This window comes from Amphibalanus amphitrite, unplaced genomic scaffold (assembly GCF_019059575.1).
Source record: "Amphibalanus amphitrite isolate SeventyFive unplaced genomic scaffold, NRLGWU_Aamphi_draft 000494F_arrow, whole genome shotgun sequence".
In the NCBI taxonomy this organism is placed as follows: domain Eukaryota; kingdom Metazoa; phylum Arthropoda; class Thecostraca; order Balanomorpha; family Balanidae; genus Amphibalanus; species Amphibalanus amphitrite.
This window is the reverse complement of record NW_024881988.1, coordinates 345,452-368,248: the sequence shown is the minus strand read 5'-3', so window position 1 is coordinate 368,248 and position 22,797 is coordinate 345,452. Positions and strand designations below refer to the sequence as shown.

At 48.5% G+C, this 22,797-nt stretch overlaps 2 protein-coding genes across 2 annotated transcripts; one reads left to right on the top strand and one right to left on the bottom strand.

The window, feature by feature from the left end:
• Window positions 1-5,527: 5,527 nt before the first annotated feature.
• On the top strand, window positions 5,528-8,716 carry LOC122392623 (CD209 antigen-like protein E). The gene is made up of 3 exons (XM_043387678.1): window positions 5,528-5,765; window positions 7,096-7,161; window positions 7,435-8,716. Exons 1-3 carry the CDS (start codon window positions 5,528-5,530, stop codon window positions 7,854-7,856), a joined length of 726 nt encoding a protein of 241 aa, XP_043243613.1. The 3' UTR covers window positions 7,857-8,716.
• An 11,996-nt stretch (window positions 8,717-20,712) lies between these two features.
• Window positions 20,713-22,779, bottom strand: LOC122392639. The gene has a single exon (XM_043387726.1). The coding sequence runs from the start codon at window positions 22,396-22,398 to the stop codon at window positions 20,938-20,940; it is 1,461 nt and encodes a 486-aa protein (XP_043243661.1). The 5' UTR covers window positions 22,399-22,779; the 3' UTR covers window positions 20,713-20,937.
• Between the last annotated feature and the right edge of the window lie 18 nt (window positions 22,780-22,797).

Genomic DNA, 22,797 nt, shown 5'->3' with positions numbered 1-22,797 from the left:
TGCCCTCGGTGCCAGAGGAGCTGTCACAGCGAGATGATACTTACAGGGCCCTGTTTCACCGGTGATAGCAGCACGCTGCTATCACACGTGTCAAATTGGGTTTCCATGGAGACATCAACAAACCATGGCGTCGTCAAACTGTGTGATGTCATCAAATATTGCTGCTAACATCTTCACGGCCGTGCGAACAAATCAAACGCATTTAAAGGGACCCTCCCACCTTCAAAAAAGTTTATGAATTGGCATGAAAGTGATGTAGCTCGGTTCAGAAAGAGCGAAAACGAATATCTACCAAATTTCATCGAAAAATATTCACCGGTTTTCAAGATATTAGACTTTTACTTTTGTTTACTTTTTGGGATCTCCGCTGTTCCTAGCGACTTTATTTAAAAGTGCGGCATTTGTTGCGCGCAACGCAGCATATATCACCGCATGCTACAAAACGTTTTAGTCAAACATTTAAAAATCGTTAGATATCTGCGCTGACGTCACACATTCAGAGGGGTATTCCTATGCATTAGCCCCTCTGAATCAAAATGCTGCAATTTTGAAATTGAATATTTCCGATGTAAGGCATTTCTCGATGTTGTGAGGGCCGAAACCGGTAATTGTGAGCCAGGGACCCCATTTTGGCTATCTCCACTCAAATCTAATGTTAAGGTGGGAGGGTCCCTTTAACGACACTGCAACTCTGTTCCAAACGTAGGTATGAAAAAGCTCACGGATTACACGAAACGTCATTACTGCGGCGTCACCACATTACGTCAGCTCGCGCAATTTGATAGTAGCGTGCTGCTATCACCGGTGAAACAGGGCCCAGGACCTAGTATCCTCTAGAAGTCTCAAAACTTGTATATCTCGGATTTCTCCTAGAGGTCACATGAGGTCAGGCCGATCGCATGACGTCACCATTACAAGTCAATGGGAAAAATACGGAAACTGTAATTTTGACGCCGAGAATGATCTAAACCTAGCTCAAGCACATGGAATCGCAATGTCATGCACTTCTTGCAATGCCCAATGCTTCACTTTTGCATCTTTAACCTAGCGTGACGTCATAGGTCACAAGTTTTTTCGTCAATTACTCCTGATAAAATTGAACTGGTAAGTCGGAAAAGTCGGCAATGGACTCGGTAAGCCTATCGAATCGAATGAATACGATATACCTCCTCCGACCAACTTCGTGACCTGAGTGCTTCTGACCTGACTTTGACCCGATGTGAACACCTTATGTTGACCCCACCCAAACAAAAGTGTACCATTTGACGCACCGGAGCATGACAAACATGATGGTACTAAAAACGCGACTCTGCGCCGTTTTTTTTGCAAAGTTATTTCTCAAAACCCGAAATCGTATTTTGGCCCTCGGGGCACTTGACCTGACCATCAGAGGCCACCAGTTGACCTGAGACTTTTAAACCGTGCATCAATCGCTGCGTCCCCGGTCCCGTAACGGCACACATGCTTGTTTTTCCCGCGAGGCTAGCTCTATTAGGGCGAGGGAGTCGTACCCGCCCACTCTCACGGCCTGCGCATGTAAAAAAACAAACTTATAAGTCTGGGGATGATTGATGCAAGATTCTTACAGATAATGGTTGATGAAGGTAGGGTATAAGTTATTAGAGATAAGTGAAACAAATTTGCAGCCCTCAGTAGCCTTGATTTATGCATTAAGAGTTATAGAAATTTGAACAACTGTAAGCTGCAGGCTCAGCTCTTCAGTTTCTACCTATACCTGCAAACACAATAAACTCAATGGAAGAGTAATAATAGTTTAATTGTATTTTATTGATGCTATTCGAGTTTCAATGGTAACTAGGTCACCGATGATTCAATATTATTTGCACGGTATCATTTCCTAGCACACGTCTAAATATTTAGTATCTAAAATATTGCAGTAAAATAAGCTGCGCCACATCTGTCGACAAAATCTGGTGCCAACTCAAGGTCAAACGGAAAATGTGGTCACGTGACCAATGTCCGGCAGCTGGGTATACCTAAGTCAATGGGGGAAAAATCAACTACCTGTTTTTACCACTAAAACGGGTCGGAATGGCCCCATATACCATAAATGACTTCATATACGATCAACCTTCACTACCTTGACTCTTGAGGTCTTTTTTGCTGTTGGGCTGCTGTAAGCCGTAAGGTCATGTGACGTCATCAAAGTTCACCAAAGTTTTTTTGCCAATAACTCCGTACAGGAACAAGATACAGCCGCGCGGATGGTCTCGTTGTGTTCAGCTCGTCAAGACGCATCGAATGATATATATGATGACCTCGAGGTCACGTGACCTGAGGTCAACCTTTGACCTTGACCTTTCGAGGTCAAACATATATATCATTCGATGCGGATTGACGAGAGGATCACGATTATGCCTTTAGTTTGTTCCTATCTTGACTAATTCGAAAGTTATTCGAGAAAAACTCCATATCTAGTGCCGCCATTCTGACTTTCTTGAAATAGGAATAGGTATGAACGTTTTTTTTTTAGACAAAACCTGATTTCGAGAGGTCAACGATATCGTCGATCAAAAAGGTGCACGGTATAACGTTGAGCGATCATGCAACGATAACCCCGACTCTGAGTCGGTAAAATTTTGGCGACTCCGACTCCGACCGATTCCGGCTCCGACTCCCATAGACCCGGGAACAGGGGGGGCAGCGGGGGCGCTTGCCCCCCCAACTTGAGAGCCGAGGGGGCGGCGCCCCCTCAACATTGAGGCAGCGAGAAAAGATCTTTCCTCCCTTTTCCGGACTTTTTCCTTCTTGTTTCCTTCATACATACATCTACGCATCAACACATGGCATTTTCCTTGTCATCTGAATGGTTTCAGCTGATACAGTAGGTATCGATTTGACATCTGCTATTGACTATTGTCATCCCGCTCTGATTTGGGCCTGATCGTGGCCATAAGTTTGGCAGGCCAGATTTTATACTGCACCAGCTTGAGTCAACTTTGAGAAATACATAACGTACAACGGTGGTAAAATCGTTGCTATTATAGGTATAACACAGTTTACCCGCTCCGGATGTGATGGAGGGGTGTGGGGCAATGAGTGCACTGACGTGGCGCCCTCGGAGGGCCGGTATGGGAATAAAGCTCAGCGACACTAAGGGCTTGTGTGGTGCCTTCGGTTATCGGTAGCACCCTCAGAATCACCGGCGTAGGGCCCTCAGAGCCGCCGGTAAGGGGCCTTTAGAGGCACTGGTGTGGGGCCGCCATGCAGGTGCCGGTGTGGGCGCTCAGATGTGCTGGTGTGATTCTCTCAGAGGCGCCGATGAGGGTCCTTACAAGTTACAGGCGTTGCTGTGGATCCTCATAGACGGTGGTGTGGGGCCGTTACAGACGGGTGTGGGGCCTTTAGTGCTGCTGACGCGAACTCTCTACAAGCCGGCAGGGAGTCTCAGTGACCGGCAAGGGGACCTTACGCCGGCAGAAGAAGTCCTGTGGGGTCCTTAGAGACAGGCCCTCATAGGCACCGACGAGGGCCCCACAGTTGCCGTTATGGGGCCCTCAGAAAATTAAGTGTGGGACCATCACAGGCGGGAAATGCCCCTAGAACTGGCACCTCATAGGCCGGTAGGACCTCTCAGAGGCCAGTAACGGGCCTTTGGAGATCACCGAGGTGTCGTTAAAAGCCGCAAGAGGCCCTCAGACGCCGGCGTCGGACCTTTATCCTCTTGGTTCTTTTTGTATACTGGGGTATACATCGTCTTAAGTCGATCTCTACGGAATTCACTAATGGCTAGGCTATTTCATGGCCATGCGTTGCATTCTTCATGCAATGGTCCGCCACCTGGTGGCTGAATTTATATCCTCAAGTTGAATTTGTTGACGCCTCAGCGCTGCAATCTTCCCGGTATCTCGGCGGTCGCAGCATAGAGGTACGTCTCCTAATTATTTTCCTGTTATTTCTTTTTAAGAGTATGACTCATTGAAAACTGTTGTTTTGCTAACACAACCATTCGCTGTTGATCATTGCTTGCAGGTTTTGTAAACAAAATTGTGTGTTTGAAACTTTGCCAGAAAGAATTTAAGTTCATGTATACTAAGGTCCTACTAATGTCCTTGGTCCGAAAAAATTTGAGACGTGCTTAAGAAGTAGCACTACAATATTGGGAGGAATTGGCCTCTGAAAAAATAAATATACACTCGAGTGACCAACGGGATCCTGCACGACGGATAAATGTAAACGTCAGTATACAACGGACTGTGCCTAGGACTAGTCATGTATACTGTAGTATACATGGTCGCTGGGTTAGTTAAAGCCACTTTTTGTGGCTCACATACAACATTATGCCTTCAAGTGGCTCTGTAGTTGAGCGTTGACATTCTTCGAATCGTTGGTGACCTCAATGACCGTAGATCCTCACTCAAAGTTTGATAAATCGCCCGATGAATTAGAATCCGACCCTTATGCACAATGACATAGGCAAGCACCTCCCTAAAACACACCGTACGGCGATTCTTTTTAGAGATGTTGCTTCAGATAATGCTGCAAGGTCTTCCTCTACTGCTTATCGATTCGCAACAGGTGCTACAAGTTCCATATCTTCAAAGGAAATGGCAACTAAAAACCTAAGAGCAGTGGGCAAGGGGCAGAAGAAGCAGAAGTTAAGGGCGAGCGGCGTTGATAATTAAACGTGTCAATACTATTAGCCATTTTACTCCCTAAACAAACGAAAAAATACACTTGGGTGTTTGTATGGAAGTTTTCATGGATTGCATTTCAGTCATATTTTATAGGCTTTGAGTATTTTTGTATATCACAGTATACATTTCATTGCGCATGCGCGATGACCTTCATGGCTGAAATGCCATCAATATGGTCATTATTGGCACCAAAGCTCTCAGCCAAAAAAGTTTCGTTGCTCTCCATTCATGGACTAATTGGCGGGACTCAAGAGGTTATGGAGATCTTAGTGTGGCTACTTAGGGCCCATGAGGTGCTCTGACGAGCCCCATGGGGCCCTTCTGAGTAGAAATATGGCCATCGTTAACCCTCAGCGGTCAAATGGCGCCGCAGGGCCCCTCGGACACGAGGGTCCCCTTTATCCCGATGGGGGGGGGGGGGTACGTGTCCCCTTAGACCCCTAGCTACGCCACTGTTTCATATGCATCATGTCAGGTATTTTAGGCTCGCCCCCCAACTTGAAAATCGTTCCCGGGCCCCTGCCGACTCCACAGCCCTGTAAACAACCTACAAAACCATGGTCATCAGCTAGTAGCTACCATGGTGAACAGTCGGACCTGGCGGTTACCACTGACTGCCGCTGACTGCATTTATAGTTTATACCGCCTTCCCATTGGCTGGAAGTGGAAGCCACAGAATTGACCGCTGGACTAGCAACCGCCGTTGACGTGACACGGGTACCCACTTGCGGTAGCGAGGGCCCCGTAACACACAGACACTGCTACGATTTCTTAGGGGAAACATCGCACGGTAGAACATCGAGGTGCATACCGACAAGGAACCGCAACGCCAGACAAGTTAGCCAACACCATCCAACAGGGAAGAGAGCATGGCCCTGCTAAATTTATTCATCTGCCTGTTCGTGATATTCATTTTGAGAGAAAACCTGGCTGAAGGAGGAGGCGCCTTCCGACGAGAGAGTATCACATTCACCGGAGCCGCCGCGACCACCGCTTTGGCGACCTCGGAGTTGACATGTGCGGTCAAATGTGAAGCGGCAGCGTCGGGTCTCTGTAAAGGGTTCACGCACCACACGAACGGTACTTGTGAGCTGTACAACACGGCAGGTGAGTGGAAAGATCCACTGTGAACTTCTGCACTTCTTTCGATGAGTTAGCCCCCCCCCCCCTCCTCTAACTCGGCTCTTGGGCCACGGCCCACGTATAGCGATACGGGAAAGACGGCGCTCGAAAAAGCGTCATAAATAAGGAAGAAATCACTTGGTCACTTTTTGGTCAGGTCAAAGGCCAGGTCACCAGAGGTTATTGAATGCCAAAATTCGCCGATTTGTAGGTCAGATTTCAATAATTTTCAACAAATCGACGCACAGCTCGGAAACTAATAAAGCTACAGCGCCACGAAAAAGCGCATTTGATAGCCCAGCTCTTATTAACGCTTTTTCTGAATTATTCTCTCAGATTTGACCTACCGTCGACGGTTTTGCCTGCAGGGGATAAAACTGTCAAAATAGCCGATTTTTCGGAGGCAGTTTTCCTGCAGTAACTTTTGACTCAAACCTTGCACGAGCTTTCTTTTACCAGCATCGTGTTCCTCTCGTGAAGATGCGTCGAATAAAGTATCATTTGACCGTGAAAAGTCAACTTAAAAATTTGACCTCAGGTCAAGGTCATGACCTGACCGGTAAGGGTCAAGTTGCATATCAGTCGATCCTTATCGTCGAGCCGAACACAACTAAGGTGTTTTCATCGCTCTAGCATGCCTCTATCAAAAGATATTCGCGAAAAAACTGTCAGATACCATTGGTGACCTGAGATGACCTCAGGGGCATAAAAAGCGGCCACGGGTGCAATTTTCATGTTCCGTTTGTCAAAGATATTGGTAATTCAGTGTTTTAGAGTGTTTATAATGACTTCCGTCGAAAAGAGGCGACTTTCAATTTTCTCCCCTTGACTTAGGTTTGAATGGGAGGTCGCAAAATTGACCTGACCTTAGGTCACCGCTATCAAAGTTCAAGATATACATTTTGTACATACTGTTGCTCTTGTCAATCGCTGAAAGTTTTAAAGCGATCGGTCACTCGGTGTAGCTTTACATTGAAACTTTGTATGTAGTGAGGTCAGTTGACCTGACCTGACCGTAAGTGACCTGGGTCTGAAATTTTCACAACATATGTAGAACAGTTGTATGATAAGGTGTATCAAAAACAGCAGCGCTTCGCGCCGCCGTTTTTGAGATATTCGTGAAAAACTTCAGGGGGTGTTCAAACACCCTCCCAGCAAGGCGCGAGCTAAATATCTAGCCAGTAACGAAACCAATTGTATGATTTCACTATGAGGAGGTGAGATTTTAGGCAATATTTTGTAGTGTTAAGTTGCAGTTATACCTATGCAGTTACTCCCGACCCCGATGCTATCAATCAACCTCTGCTTTTTACAGCGACACTGCTACCAGGAGGAGCTAACGCGGGAATACGAAGCTTCCGAAAAATACATCTGGCTGCAGGTATTGAATTGACTTGTGCTCAATGCTTATTCTGTAAAAGCTAAAAAATCGTGATTTTTTAGATTTCCCATTTCAAAAAATTGGGGTAACCCTTAATAATGTAGGTATTCGTAGTCTAAATTGCTTCTCAAGTTCTTACTTATTCGGCTATTCCTTGCAAATAATACAGATACTATCATCATATGACGGCATGGACTCGGATTTTCTCCGTTAATGAAATGGATTCCCATGCATGTCACTATGTGAGACTGTTGAATGTTGGACTGTTTGCAGATGGCTCTACTGTGTCTTGCGCCTGTCCGGGTGGCTTCAGCTGCTGTGCCGGCCGCTGTCTGATCCGACCCCCTCAGGAGCTCGGCTTCAGCGAAGCTAAAGCCGCCTGCGTCTCGCTGGGCGCCCACCTGGCCGTGCCCCGCTCTGCAGAGGAGAACCAGTGCGTTCTGACCATGGCGGCTGGAGTTGACGTCTGGATGGGACTGTCGGAGCATGGCGAGGACGGAGTGTTCGTGGCAGAGGATGGAGGAGAGCCCATGACGACCGTGGACATCCCTTTCTGGGGTGCCGGGGAGCCCAACAATCGTTCAACGGTTAACTGCATGCAGATATGGAAAAACGCCTGGGATGACACGGACTGCGATTGGCCTCAGAAATTCATGTGTCAACTGCGGCTGTGGAACCGACCGGATTGCGCGTAAAAAAAGGTTGATGTGACGTCACGGATTCTGGCAAGATAACGTCACAAGTACCTTGAAAGAATAGATCTTCGATCGAGAAGGATCGAGATCTAAAAAGATAACGGGGGAAAATAAGTTTTAGTACTGCACGAGTTGCACGAATTTCGTCATTAGGTGTAGTCATTCGGTGTGGTGTAGACCCCACTGCACTTGTTCTCCCCTGCAAAGACAGGTCTTGAATTACTCCTTTGTATATTTAATGAAGCTAGTTGACCCTCTCTCTGGTGCAGTATGCGGCGGAACACCTTCAATTAAGGGGGGGGGCACTGCCGACTTTTGGTCCCATTCTTTCCATGCAACGCCCATGGGGCTAATGTTAAATGCCAAAATCAAAGTGGGCACGGTGCCGCGATGCCCTCCCCGTTCCGCCGCCTATGCTCTGGTGTGGATCTCAGCCAGCTTCACCGTGGGGGGAGGGGCTTTCGGCTGCACCTGATTATCTCGAATAAAGATGCGGAAAAGTAATCGGTAGCTCCAACTCAGTTCTTTCTGAATTTCAAAGGTCATTTTTCAGTCAATTCAACGCTGATGTCACTGGAGGCTAGAATTTGCCTATAATTTTTCCCCGATTTTGATCAGTTTTCGAAAATCGGTGCTATAGCTCGTGAGCCAAAACAGCTGTAGTCGCGGAAAAGCGAAGCATTCGATAGTCCTTTAACCTTCGTCCCAGTGTAACCTTTAACCTTCGATCTGTATTGATGAGCCCAACACCTAACATGCTTTTCATTTTACGACCTGAAATTTGACCCTTCGAGTGACTGCTGGCCATTAGTTGCAACCTTCCATTGTGTATGGGCAAATATATGTTATGATCTGAAAGATTCTGTGGTTTTGACGCGTTCGTTTAACCCTATTAGTGGCAGGGGGGGGGTGTTTTTATCCACCCCTCAGGTTTTTCGGGAATATCTCCAAAACCGCTGAAGCTACGATGCTGAAATTTTCTGACTTTTCCTAAAACTAAATTGGGCACATTCCCTGAAAATTTCAAGTTCATAACTTTACCAGGGGCGGCTCCAGAGCACTGGGAATTGGGGGTTCCTATTCGTGAAGCGAGTCATTTGGGCGAAGATCACGATGCTGATGTATTATAACTGTATGCACCAGTTTTACGAACAGTGAATGAAAGGTATCATGTGATAACACATACAAAGTTATTGTGCATCCTCTTTTGACACGTTTTTGCTATAATAGGCGGATCCAGGCGTCCAAAAAGGGGGGTTATGTTTTACCTCCCAGCATAGGTGCCCTGACACCGCCTATGCATGACCAATACAATTGTAGTCGCTCTCTCATAAGAAAATTGTAACATAACAAGACCATTACCACCCTTTTTAGAAACAGTACCACCAAAAACCTTATTTACTATACTTTTTGTGTACCCCCAATCTCAATGATCTGTATCCGCCTATGATTTTTGAAAATGCATATTTTTAGAATCCATGTGCATTCCTGGTTCATTCTCTATCGATCGGCAAAAGTTGCGTTAAGATTGGTTTAGAAACCTGGCCGTTATAAACAGTCTAAAATGTATCTGCAATTTGCCCGTTTTTACCCCCCTCTACCCCCCTATTGACATTTTTTAATTTTTATTTTTCAGAAATGTAGATCACGTTGAGCGAAATCGAATGCAGTTTGAATTTTGAAAATCGGCCCGTTAGATCTCGAGATATCAAGGGGGGGTCGTAAACAGCCCCCCCCTGCCACTAATAGGGGTAGCCAGGAGCCTGCCACTAATAGGGTTAAGGGGGAGACAGTTCTTATCCCTATTGGTTTATTATTGTGGGGTCACAAAGATGGTCCGCGAGGACGCATGACACCTTTAACATTAGCCCTATGGGCGTTGCATGGAAAGAATGGGACCAAAAGTCGGCAGTGTCCCCCCTTAATTGAAGGTGTTCCGCCGCTACTGGCCATTGCACCAACCAAAGAACAGATATATGGATTTATCCTTTTTTTGCACGAATGTGCCCCACTCTCCCCTACTTCTAATCCTCCCAAAAGCGTGACCACGCATTCAACACTCAGATTTTCCTTTTACTAAAGACTTAACTTCGCGCCCGTTCGTCAGGCTACGCTGCAACTGTCATGCCTACCTACATGTGTGCCGTCACACCAACGTCTTTTCTATTCGTGTAGAGCGCTATGCAATGGTCATATCACTGAAGCTTAACGCTAGACCGTGAATAGTCGTGCTGTGCGAACGATGCATGAATAACAGCTTCGATCACAGATAACAGTAGTACTGGATTGGAAACAGGATTCCGGTGGCTGCAGTAAGAGGCCGAAAACAGAACCGAATATTTCGTGCCTATATTTCGATATCTCCTCTCACAGGCAACAAAAAATATTGGTTTATGTGAATGAAACTTATAAAGAAGCAATCGACTAGCCGTGCTCGTGTTTATTGCTGCATTTTTGCATAATGGCAACTTATTTTACTAAACGTTGCTGGTTACACTTTCCTCACCATGGTGAGGGAACGTATGCCACTGATTTGATTATAATGATTTCTCACTCTCATCCACAAAAAGTACTTGTACATACATGGGAGTTTGATCTCTTTATTCACATGCTAGCTAATCGATACCAGTCCTGTCACAACGAACCATCCAAACGTCACGATTCAAACCAACGTCACAAAACATCCCTTCAAGTGTTACTTCGCTTCCCCTGCCCTCCCAATTTCATCAGCGACCTTACTTCCCCGCCTTACATCTTCTTGACCCTGCTGAGCTTTGGCCTCTTGTCGCTCCTCGATCGGGTTGCACCAGTGCAGTGGCTGGGGTGCCTGCTTCCTGACTTTCGATGGACAGCACTGTCTTGAGTGTCTGTCTCACTTATCAGTTACCATGTTTCCACACTTCCCAGCAAATAGATTGAAAACCGTCGCATACATCTCTGGAAGGAGGCTCCTAAGGACGTCGTGGCTATAATTGCAAACGACTTCCGGTCAGTTCGACATCTCGGTTTACGACTATCTTCGTCACTTCTGCGTCACTTCTTGGTTGATCGCAGACCAGCAGCTGGTTCCTGTTAGCTTTCGTCTTCGGCAGTTGCCTCCAAACCTGGCAGATCCTCACGGTGAGGTCGATGTCTTCCTCGTCTTTCTCCAGTCGTACCTCCAGCGGCGTAGCCCCATGATAGATCAGCACGCTGGCGGAGGCACCGTACTTGTTACGCCTGGTGGCCGAGCGCAGAGCCGAGCGTGCCAAGGCGCCGGAGCTGTGTCCCAGGGAGGCCTTGGCGCTGTCATCCAGGTCCTCCATCTCAGTGGATTTCGCCACCGCGGCCACTAGCTCCTGGATGACAAGAGCACCATCCTGCTGTCATTCCTGCTGTGATGGTGCCATTCGGGCGGAGGCATCGGCGGGGCTGAAACGTGACCAGTGACCCGGAGTACCGCCTCATTCTCCAGGAACTGTCGGACACTCGACCAGTTGTAGTTGCCACCTGATAGCTGATATTGTCATTCGTGAAGAACGCATCGGTCTGGCCCTTCATAACCTGCTTCTGGTGTGAGTGGCGTGCAAATGCCATGGCGTTTCGCTGGCCGCTCGTGCACAGGGGGCATCGCGTAATCCACGCTGGTCAATACTGACAGGGCTGCGCCGCTCTTGAGCCGACGGCGCTGTCTCTGCATGCCGGTGCGAAATGACCGATCTTCTTCGAAATCTTCCTTTCTGAAATGCAGCTCACACACAGCGGAATAGTCCTGATCCCACTCAGCCCGGTCACGGTGACCCATGGCGCCAACCCACTGAGCCCGTAGAGATGTTTCGGTGAGAAAAGCGAATAGGTGGCATGTGAGACATCTCCTGTTCTAATCTTTTGTTCCTCTTGGTTCGTTGGGTTGTAGCCAGAACGGCAGGTTTTTACCGCTCATTCCCCTCCTCCATTGTTGATGTACCTATACGTATGTAAGGCTTTGCACCACATTTTTTTTTTCAAAAGAAAACACCACGCATTGTGCCCTCTAAATGATCAAATTAAAAGTGAAATACTTTAATTTTTAAGCAAATGAAAGTAACTTTGGTAGCTTCGATTTTGAACTTAAACGACAAAACGCAGAAAAGACGATTTCTTGCAATACACAACACACAAATTATCCACCCAGCAGCACGCGAGAATCTCATTTTGGCGCCGTCGCATAAAAACATTCGGCCTCTTACTGCAACTGCCAATATTCTGTTTCCAATCCAGTACTACTGTTATCTGTGCTTCGATATATAATGCATTGAACTCGCAAATCACATTACTATCAGCCCGTGTATCAGTAAACCTTAGCCACCATACAAGTATAGCGCACATTTGCAGTTGGTTAGCTGGTCGGCGCGGTACGGAACTTTGCGCTCGTATTGTGACAGACATGCTCTGCATTAATCATGTTGAATCGAGGAATCCTAGGATCATTACGACAAACATTGCGTCCATCAAGTGTGCTACAAACGTTGAAACAGGACGTGAACACCGTCAAGCATGGAGCATCAATGGTACGGCGGAGGTGCTTACAACCGATGCAAGCGAGTGATTTATTTAAATGGGCTCTCGTATGCGATGTTCTGGCAGCCGAAAGAATCTGTATATAAGCTGCACGGCTACCGGCTAGCTTGGAAAATAGCCGTCGGGCACCGTTCCCCTCTAACTATACGTAGAAGCAGCGCGTCATTTTTCACTCTAAGTTCTTGATTGCGAGAGCGGCGAATAGCCTTTTGGCATCGTGGATGAAAAAGGCCGTAGCCAGTGGCGGATCCAGGGGGGGGGGGGCAAAATGGGCATTTGCCCCCCCCAAACGGCATGATTTTAACATTACGCCTATGGACGATGCATGGAAAGAATCGATAAATTTTTATGGTTTGCCCCCCCCCCCCAAACCTCTGAGCTGGATCCGCCTCTGGCCGTAGCTGGTGAGGGTAGCTTGTACATAGTACCTACTTATGCCACATATACATAGATAGGTAGGTATGTACAGTCCACAGCAGAAGTAATGTGGGGTTTCAGTCATGGGTATGTTCCGCTTCTGAAGCTTAGGAACGATTAGCCAGACTACAATGAAACTTCGAATGTAGCTTATATGTATCGTCCCCTTGCAGCTGCAACTTTAGCTATTGACATCTTCTTTTCGATCACTCCGCATTAAACAATCGCCAGTCAAAGCCAACCGTTGAGATTGGTAAAACCCTACATTACTTTAGCGGTGGGCTGTACGTTAGGGTTGTTCAAAAAACCGAATTTTGGAAAAGTATATGGGCTCATGGCTCATGTGGTGCGGTATTCTTTTCTGAGACCAACGATGCCCTTTTTACTGAAAAGTATTAACTGTTAGGGGCTCCTCAAACGGCTTAAAGAGGACCATGTTACGCCCGCCGACCGACCGGTGTCAATAAGGGCGAGAGTTCGACGCCGCACGGCGGCGGCAGCGCCTTATCGGCACCGCGCGCCACGACATCTGCCGGGCGGCCGGCTGGGCGGTGGGAAGTTATAAGTGCGTGGTCTTATTGCACACGATCGGGGTGAGCTATCCCATGTTTTCGGGGGGGAAAGTTTCAGTGCAGCATCGGTGCGTCTGCCACGGTGGTCTGTATCGATGGTATAGAAAATAACTCAAGCAGAGCTCAGAAAAGAATGAATGATTCCGGGTAGTTGCCTCGAAACAATCCGTTTCAAGAATACAGCTGCCTTCTTTACGTACCGTATCACTTGTTAATTCTTCAAAAAGCAAACTCTGAGCAATAACACACCTCTTTGCGTTGCTGTTGACAATTTACGTTAGTTTTTGACGGTGGCTCGCACCCCCAATATGCTGCCGCGCAACTTTATTCCAACGGCGAAACGGCAACTTCGCGAGAATCGAAAATTCACGATATACGTACAGCACGGGTTGGCAATGCAGTATGCACAAGGACAGAATATGGAGGAGACCCGACAGTCATCGGCCCAAGTTTGGGGGTGGCTTTGACGAGCATATGCGTCACCAATGTCATTATTCAGATACGTTGATGTCAGATGCTGGGGCAACAGAATCGACGCCAGGTGTAACTTAGATTAGCGGGTCGAAAGAAAACATAACATGTCTGGGAATGACAGAGTGGCCACCCTGACAGTGTGACGAAGTGAGACATGAGTAGAGACATTAGCCGGAGTACCTACTCATATAAATCAAGCGCCGTTTATCCAATCCTTCGAGCATAAGCGACGCCGGCAGTCCGGCCAGGGCGGCCGTGCCCACCGATGCCGATCAAGACCCGAATCCAGACTCGGCATAGAACACAGCTCTGCCCTGACGTGACACATTACCCCGGTGTGTCACTCATGACGGATAGACCAATGCAGGAGCCTTGCCAGCTCCTGTTGTACCTACTTCGTTAAATTTTCGATTCTCGCTAAGTTGCCGTTTCGTCGTTGGAATAGAGTTACGCGGCAGCATATTGGGGCTGCGAGCCACCGTCCAAAAGCAACTTAAATTGTCAACAGCAATGCAAAGAAGTCTGTTATTGCTCAGAGCTTGCTTTTTGAAGAATTAACAAGTGATACAGTACGTTAAGAAGGCAGCTGTATTCTTGAAACGGATTATTTCGAGGCAACTACCCGGAATCATTCATTCTTTTCTGAGCTCTGCTTGAGTTATTTTCTATACCATCGACACAGACCACCGTGGCAGACGCACCGATGCTGCACTGAAACTTTCCGCCCCGAAAACATGGGATAGCTCACCCCGATCGTGTGCAATAAGACCACACACTTATAACTTCCCACCGCCCAGCCGGCCGCCCGCCAGATGTCGTGGCGCGCGGTGCCGATAAGGCGCTGCCGCCGCCGTGCGGCGTCGAATTCTCGCCCTTATTGACACCGGCCGGTCGGCGGGCGTAACATGGTCCTCTTTAAGCCGTTTGAGCAGCGCCTAGCAGTAATACTTTTGGGAAAAAAGGGTATCATTGGACTCAGAAAAGAATACCGCACCACATGAGCCATGAGCCCATGTACTTTTCCAAAATTCGGTTTTTTTGAACAACCCTACTGTACGTATGTTATATGTATCTACCTACCTACAGCCTACATATTTCATTGTTCATTATTCTGCACTGTTGTATGGAGACACAGTCGTTTATATGGCCTTGGACACAGCTTTAACCCGCGCACCGACGGGGGTCTGCGCCAACTTAGTACCGACGGGGGGGGGCGGATGACCGCCCCCCCCTGAGATCTCGAGAACGAAGCAAGATAGCGACAAGCGGTAAACGGCATCGGATACGCACGGACAAGGTCTACAATTTTTACTGAGGTCATTTTCAGGTCAGGTCAAAGATGACGTCACAGGGGTCGAAAAAGTCAAAATGGCGGCGCTAGATATGGAGAGGGTTTTTCTCGAATAACTTTCGAAGTAGTCAAGCTAGGAACAAACTAAGGGCATCATCGTGATCCTCTCGTCAATCCGCATCGAATGATATATATGTTGACCTCGAAAGGTCAAGGTCAAAGGTTGACCTCAGGTCACGTGACCTCGAGGTCATCATGTATATCATTCGATGCGTCTTGACGAGCTGAACACAATGAGACCATCCGCGCGGCTGTATCTTGTTCCTGTAAGGAGTTATTGGCAAAAAACCTTTGGTGACCTTTGATGACGTCACATGACCTTACAGCTGCCCAACAGCAAAACAGACATCAAGGTAGTGAAGGTTGATCGTATGTGAAGTCATGTATGGTATATGGGGCCATTCCGACCCGTTTTAGTGGTAAAAACAGGGAGTTGATTTTTCCCCCATTGACTTATAATGGGGAGGTCGCGAAATTGACCTGACCTTAGGTCACCGACATCAAAATTCCGAGATATACAAATTGTAGCTACTAATGACCTAATAACATCCTGCGACTTTCAAAGGCCTCCGACATCTACTGTAGCTCTGGCACGGTGACAAAGTTGCAAAAAAGTGACTTGAGGTTGGGTCATTCAAAGTGACCTGGTGACCTGACCTTAAAAGTTAGGAGGTTCAAACTTGCACACCATGTGTAAAATTGATGAGAGAATAGTCATACCAAATTTCGCGGCGCTACGCGCCGCGGTTTTCCCGCTATCTGCGAAAAACCTCAGGGGGGGCGGATATCCGCCCCCCCCGTCGGTGCGCGGGTTAATGGGTTATCCCTTAAATATGCATAAACTCAAGGGCATTGTCAATTCTGATAAAAGATTAAGAGAGGTAACCCTTTGAGTGTGAATTGTAAGGTATGTTAACCCGCGCACCGACGGGGGGGGCGGATATCCGCCCCCCCCCCTGAGGTTTTTCGCGGATAGCGGGAAAACCGCGGCGCGTAGCGCCGCGAAATTTGGTATGACTATTCCCTCATCAATTTTACACATGGTGTGCAAGTTTGAACCTCCTAACTTTTAAGGTCAGGTCACCAGGTCACTTTGAATGACCCAACCTCAAGTCACTTTTTTGCAACTTTGTCACCGTGCCAGAGCTACAGTAGATGTCGGAAGCCTTTGAAAGTCGCAGGATGTTATTAGGTCATTAGTAGCTACAATTTGTATATTTCGGAATTTTGATGTCGGTGACCTAAGGTCAGGTCAATTTCGCGACCCCCCCATTATAAGTCAATGGGGGAAAAATCAACTCCCTGTTTTTACCACTAAAACGGGTCGGAATGGCCCCATATACCATACATGATTTCACATACGATCAACCTTCACTACCTTGAGGTCTGTTTTGCTGTTGGGCAGCTGTAAGGTCATGTGACGTCATCAAAGGTCACCAAAGGTTTTTTGCCAATAACTCCTTACAGGAACAAGATACAGCCGCGCGGATGGTCTCATTGTGTTCAGCTCGTCAAGACGCATCGAATGATATACATGATGACCTCGAGGTCACGTGACCTGAGGTCAACCTTTGACCTTGACCTTTCGAGGTCAACATATATATCATTCGATGCGGATTGACGAGAGGATCACGATGATGCCCTTAGTTTGTTCCTATCTTGACTACTTCGAAAGTTATTCGAGAAAAACCCTCTCCATATCTAGCGCCGCCATTTTGACTTTTTCGACCCCTGTGACGTCATCTTTGACCTGACCTGAAAATGACCTTAGTAAAAATTGTAGATCTTGTCCGTGCGTATCCGATGCCGTTTACCGCTTGTCGCTATCTTGCTTCGTTCTCGAGATCTCAGGGGGGGGCGGTCATCCGCCCCCCCCCCCCCGTCGGTACTAAGTTGGCGCAGACCCCCGTCGGTGCGCGGGTTAACGGTTATTGTCAGACAAATTATGACTAAAACACACAAAATGCTCAGCAAAGGTCTATAATCGTTCTCCAGCATATGCCTTCCTTATAAATGGGGACAAGCGCGACTGTAACTAAAGCTCTCGCTTGTGGCTTTTCAGGTGAACAGCTTATGAAATATGAATCGCTTATGATGCTAAATTATTCTGCACGGTGCTGACGAAGGGGTGGGTGTTTTTACGCTCCCCCCTCGGATTTTTCGCGAATATCTATAAAAAACAGCGGAGCGCAGCGCCGCCGTTCTTGGCACACCTGTTCATACCTACATCTTTTCCGCACATCGGGAGAAATTTCAGATCCGGGTCATTCAAGGTCAGGTCACCAGGTAACGTCAAGTGGCCTTACCTCAGAAAAATTCCAATGCTCGCGTAGGTACACCGACTGAATGATGCTTTGAATCTGTGGCAGCGAGTGCTAAGAGTAACGAGAGTAACAGTATGCATAAAATGTCTGTCTCGGAATTTTGATATCTGTGACCTAAGCTCTGGTCAATTTTGTGACCTCCCCATTATAAATCAATGGGAGAAAATTGAAATACGTCTCTTTTGAACGAGTGTCGTTCTAAACACTCAAGGCTCAAACATCCGTTTATGCGTAAACATGACACATTGAATCGAAAAATTGCACCCGTGACCCTCTGTGTTTCCCTGAGGCCAAATCAGGTCATGAAAGGTCCCCAGCAGTTTTTGACGATAACTTTTGATAGAGACGTGCTGGAGCGGTGAAAACACCTCATATGTGTTCAGATCGACGATACGGATCGACTTACGAGTATACGCAGCATGACCCTTTCCGCGGTCAGGTCGTGACCTTGACTTGTGGTCAAATTTTCAAACCTATTTTTAAGGTCAAGTTATAGTTCATTCGACGCGTCTCGACGAGAGGAACACCAGCTGGCAAAAGTTATGTCGTGATTGGTCAACAGTTATCACGGAAACACATTTTCGTAAAATCGGCTATTTTCAGAGCCTCTGGAATCTGAATGTTTAACCGTTGAACTCAGGTCAAATCTGAGGACAGTTTCCGGAAAGGCCTTTGAAAGAGCGAGCTATCGAATACGCTATTCTCCGGCACTGTAGATCTAGGCATTGGTTCCCGAGCTGTGCGTCGTTATTTCGAAAATTGTTGAAATAAACTAACTTTGACCTTTGATGACCTCAGGTGACCTGACCATTGACCTGACGTAAACAATTACTGATGACCTATTTCCTTCATTATTTTTTACACTTTTTCGATTGCCGCTTACCGCGTGTCGCTACGCGACCCATGAGAAGCCGAATTAGACGGGGAGAGGGGGGCACACTACGGAAAACTCAGACCACCAGCACGGCGCAGGTTATTCGCAATATGTGGTGTGTACTGAGTATCGAGCGGCGGGCTGGGTAAGCAATAAGCATAGTGCGTGTGAGGCCAGTCCGCCGTATGTTTGCCTCCGGCGGAAAACGCGTGTCCGCCGGGTGTCAGGCAGCGGTTGGCGGCACTTGGGACTTGAGGGCCCGCCCCTCGAGGTATTTGCCAGTGCGGCGGCGTCGGGGCATCATCTTTCAATAGCGATCTTTCCCCCTCAAAATGTAACTCCGCAGCGCGGGGCTGTGGAAGTCCCGACCCTAGGGCCTCTATCTAACGCCAGAGCCTCTCCAGCACCCGAGCATGGATGAATCCATGATCCGAGCGTAGCGTTCGTTTCCTGTCGACGGTGGTCGTGGTGCCTTTCGATGTTTTTTTTTTTTCGATGAGGAAAATGGTCCGATGAGGCAGGCGGCGGACATAACACATCATTACGTCAATGTGCGTCTGTGCAGCGGGCTATATAGCGCTGTGTCCAGAGGGAATGACGCCCAAACTCGACAACCCTGGGCTGATTTTACCGCTCATTCAGACCGTTCTTCTTCGAAACATCGAATAAGCGTGATAAACGGCCCAACTTAGCGCTCCGGTCAACTGATAGCTTCTGAGGAGTGGAACATCATTCTGTAGTCGATACGTGCCTGCTCTTGAGGCTAAACCGTTGACCTGAGGTCAAATCTGAGAAAAATAACCAGGAAGGTCTGTAAAAAAGCTATTGAATGCGCTTTTCCGCCGCGCTCTAGCTCTATTGGTTCCAGAGTTTTGCGTCAGTTTTGTTTTCAAAATTGTTGAAAAAGGCAAAATTTGACCTTTGATAAGCTCCAGCGACCTGACCTTTGACCTGACCTTAACCTTAACTAACTACTTTTTTCATTATTTTTTTTTTTACGCTCTTTCGATTTCCGCTTACTGCGTGTCGCTACGTAGCCCAGGAGCCGAGTTAGACGGGCGTGGGTGCAGGGTGAACTCCTCTCCGCCAACACGACACGGAAAACTCAAAACTCAGACCACCAGCACGGCGCTGGCTAATGCACCCGGTTGGCAGGGGAAGGTAGAAATAATTGTTAAGTGACGACTATGCTGTAGGAAGATCAATTGAAACGATTGTCGGATCCTCTCGCCTTTCTGGATCCAGCAGGTCTGTTCCACTGGCGGATCCAGTCCAGAAAGGCGGTCTTAGTCGCTGCGGGGCATAGGTATAAGGTATACCCCAAAAACAGTTTCTCCAAATTCCAAAACTTATCGGATTTCGATTCCTTACAAACTACTGTGCTCAAACCTTTCATGATAAAAATTGTTTAGTTTTCGTTTTATTGTCGAAAAAACCGCAAAGTTTTGTCGATTTCGGGAGATGTGGGGGGGGGGGAGGATTTGTTCCAATCCAAATGCCCCCTGGATTGGCCAGTGACCCAGGTTCCTACGTTCTCCCGTTATAGGTATATGAATGGTCACTATCACAGATGATAGAACGTATAAAGTAAGAGTCGCCCGACGGTGTGACTGTAACACTGACCAGTGACCCACATACCTACAAGATGTCAGACAAGTTATTGTGAGAAACCGTATTTCTGACGGAGGCAATGTGAACGGTTCATGCGTAACTAAATATGCGGAAAACAGGTGACTATAAATCGTATAATCAAAGCCCAAAAGCTATCGGCATTTGGGGTAGGCCGATCGTCCACCCACCCGCTTAGGGCGACACCTATCGATCAGTTTTACGGCCACCTGTCGGGAATTCACAGAATCGCCTGTCAGCTGAAGAGTAGCGTAGCAGTCTTTTCCTGAGAGCCGAGTCAACTGCGTCCATGCGCTTATTGGTGAATCTCCCTATTCGCTTTGCGATATCTTTCCGAATTTGTAATACCACCAGTGGAAATTCGCTGCAACGTCGACACAGGTGCAGTTCCGCCCCAATACCTCAGCAGCTCGTTACTCGACATCCGATGGGAAAACGCTTCGCAGCTTGCCCCGGCCAAGGCCGTATATAGGCCCCGGCCAAGGCCGTATATAGGCCCCGGCCAAGGCCGTATATAGGCCCCGGCCAAGGCCGTATATAGGCCCCGGCCAAGGCCGTATATAGGCCCCGGCCAAGGCCGTATACAGGCCCCGGCCAAGGCCGTATATAGGCCCCGGCCAAGGCCGTATATAGGCCCCGGCCATGTCGACCACATGTAGACAACATAGACAAAGGCAAAGGCATAGACATTTATTAAGGCGATCCACAGTGCTTGTGGCTATTTACCACCTCTCGTCAATGATATGAAGTGATGGACGGACGTTCGGGTTAGAACATACACTTACACGGACGGATAGGTAGGTCAAATTGATAAAATGTCACCAGCACGGTAGTAGCAGCGCGATATAAAAGTAAAAAAATACCACAGTGAACACTGAACAGTGAACACCTCACAGTCTGTTCAGGCCACAGTGAACACCTCATAGTCAGCTACGTTGAAGTTGTAGTCGCCGAACAGAAGTGCCGAAGAGGCACCATCACCATCGTACGAGTGTGGCAGATTAGAGTAGCTCTCTCCGGTCGAGTCACAACGGTCAGAAATGCACAGGTCGGCTCCGGCGCCGAAGATCGGACCACACTGAGGGTGGTAACATATGGCGTACATTCGCTTCTTCACGGGAAATCTCGTGGGTGGCACGTTCTGATGGTTGACGAGCGTAAAGAGGAACGCCGAGTCTGAATGGATGTAGCGCCCCCTCGCGCCACTCTGCACCCAGGCCACGTCGCTGAACCCACCACAGAGCTGTCCACTTTCACCCAGACACAGGGTGAAGGTGGGGGCCACGCCGTCACAGAGCCGGTGGAACTCCTGAGCGCTGTGGTCGTGATCGGAGGCTCGGTAGAGCAGTCTCCAGCGCTGACCGGTGTCCCCGTACCACTGCGAGAGCAGCTGCTGCAGCCGGCCCGCCGATGGACCGGTCAGTAGCCGGGAGCCCGTGAACAGGTGGCCACTGAGCCGCGGCTGCAGACGCCGGTCCTCCGCCACCCGTTCGCGGCGGAATTTGTCCGGCAGGGCGGCGAAACGGTAGCGCTCCAGGCTGAGCTCCATGGGAACGACGCCAGTAGGCTCGACCTCGTCGGCAAACACCTGACTGTCGATCAGAAGGAGCTTCACGTGGTTGATGACGCCGCTCATGTGGGCGCAGACGCGTGTGCGCTCTTCGTCGCTCCACTGGGGCGCCGGTCTTGTCACGCCGGCACCATGTTTGGCCCAGGCGAGCACAGCACGCCACACAGACTCCTCGTCCAGAGCGAGCTGCTCCGAGGAGATGAGCCTGATCATGGCTTTTCTGGGTAAATTCAGGAAGCCGGCAGTCTGTACACACTCCGCTGCACGCTGTCCGATATATGAGAGACATTTGTCGATCAGCGACCCGTCCTCGCTACCTGTGGCATCTTGGAGGCGCACCGCGGCGGCCAGAAGGGCGCACGCGTTGGCGGCCGACAGACTATCGGCGATATGTTGGTGGCAGTGCTGCCGGAGAGACTCCAGGCCGAGAGCGGCCGCGGCGGCGAGCAGCTCGGGAGCCGTGTCCACGGAGAGAGACACCCGACCCGTGTAGATGTAGATGATGACCTGCTTGAAGACCTCTGGCCGGTAGGCGGGCAGCTTGATCACCGTCAGGGAACCCTGAGAGCCGGTGGTGACGGTGCTTCCGGCGATCTGGCAGACCTCCTTACGATCGGTGCGCTGGAAACTGCGGCACCTCGTCTTCAGGATCAAGGAGTGGGCAAACACTCGCTCCTCCTGTGGCCCGACAAGGAAGACGATGTCTGCCAAGTCTTCATTTTCGGCCAGGGCAGCCAGGTCATCTAGCAGCTGGACGACACCAGCCGACATCAGGTCACCTGTGTGACTCATGAGGTGTGCTAGATGGCAGAGTAATGCTGACGCTGGCTGAGTGCGCTGGTTGGAGGCTGGAGCTCTTCCACCCTGCAGCCTCCTGCTCTTCTACTCTTCGTACTATCGCAATCGTACTAAGTTGAGGAAGCCACGTTCAGTTCAACAAAAAGAACAATTCCTTTGACCATCTTGATGAACACAGTAGCGCACTGCCAAATAAAACTGGTCGATATTGTAGAAACTTTGTTTACACTGGATGACAGCAGCCAAAACACTTACAAAATGCACGACAGCAACCAACCATACGTCACTGTTTATGGAAGACTGTCAACCATCTGTCAACTGCGGTGTCAACCGCACTGAGTCGGGCCTTCTGAGTCAACTGTCAGACTGCCGCCTGTCAACATAATTCGATAA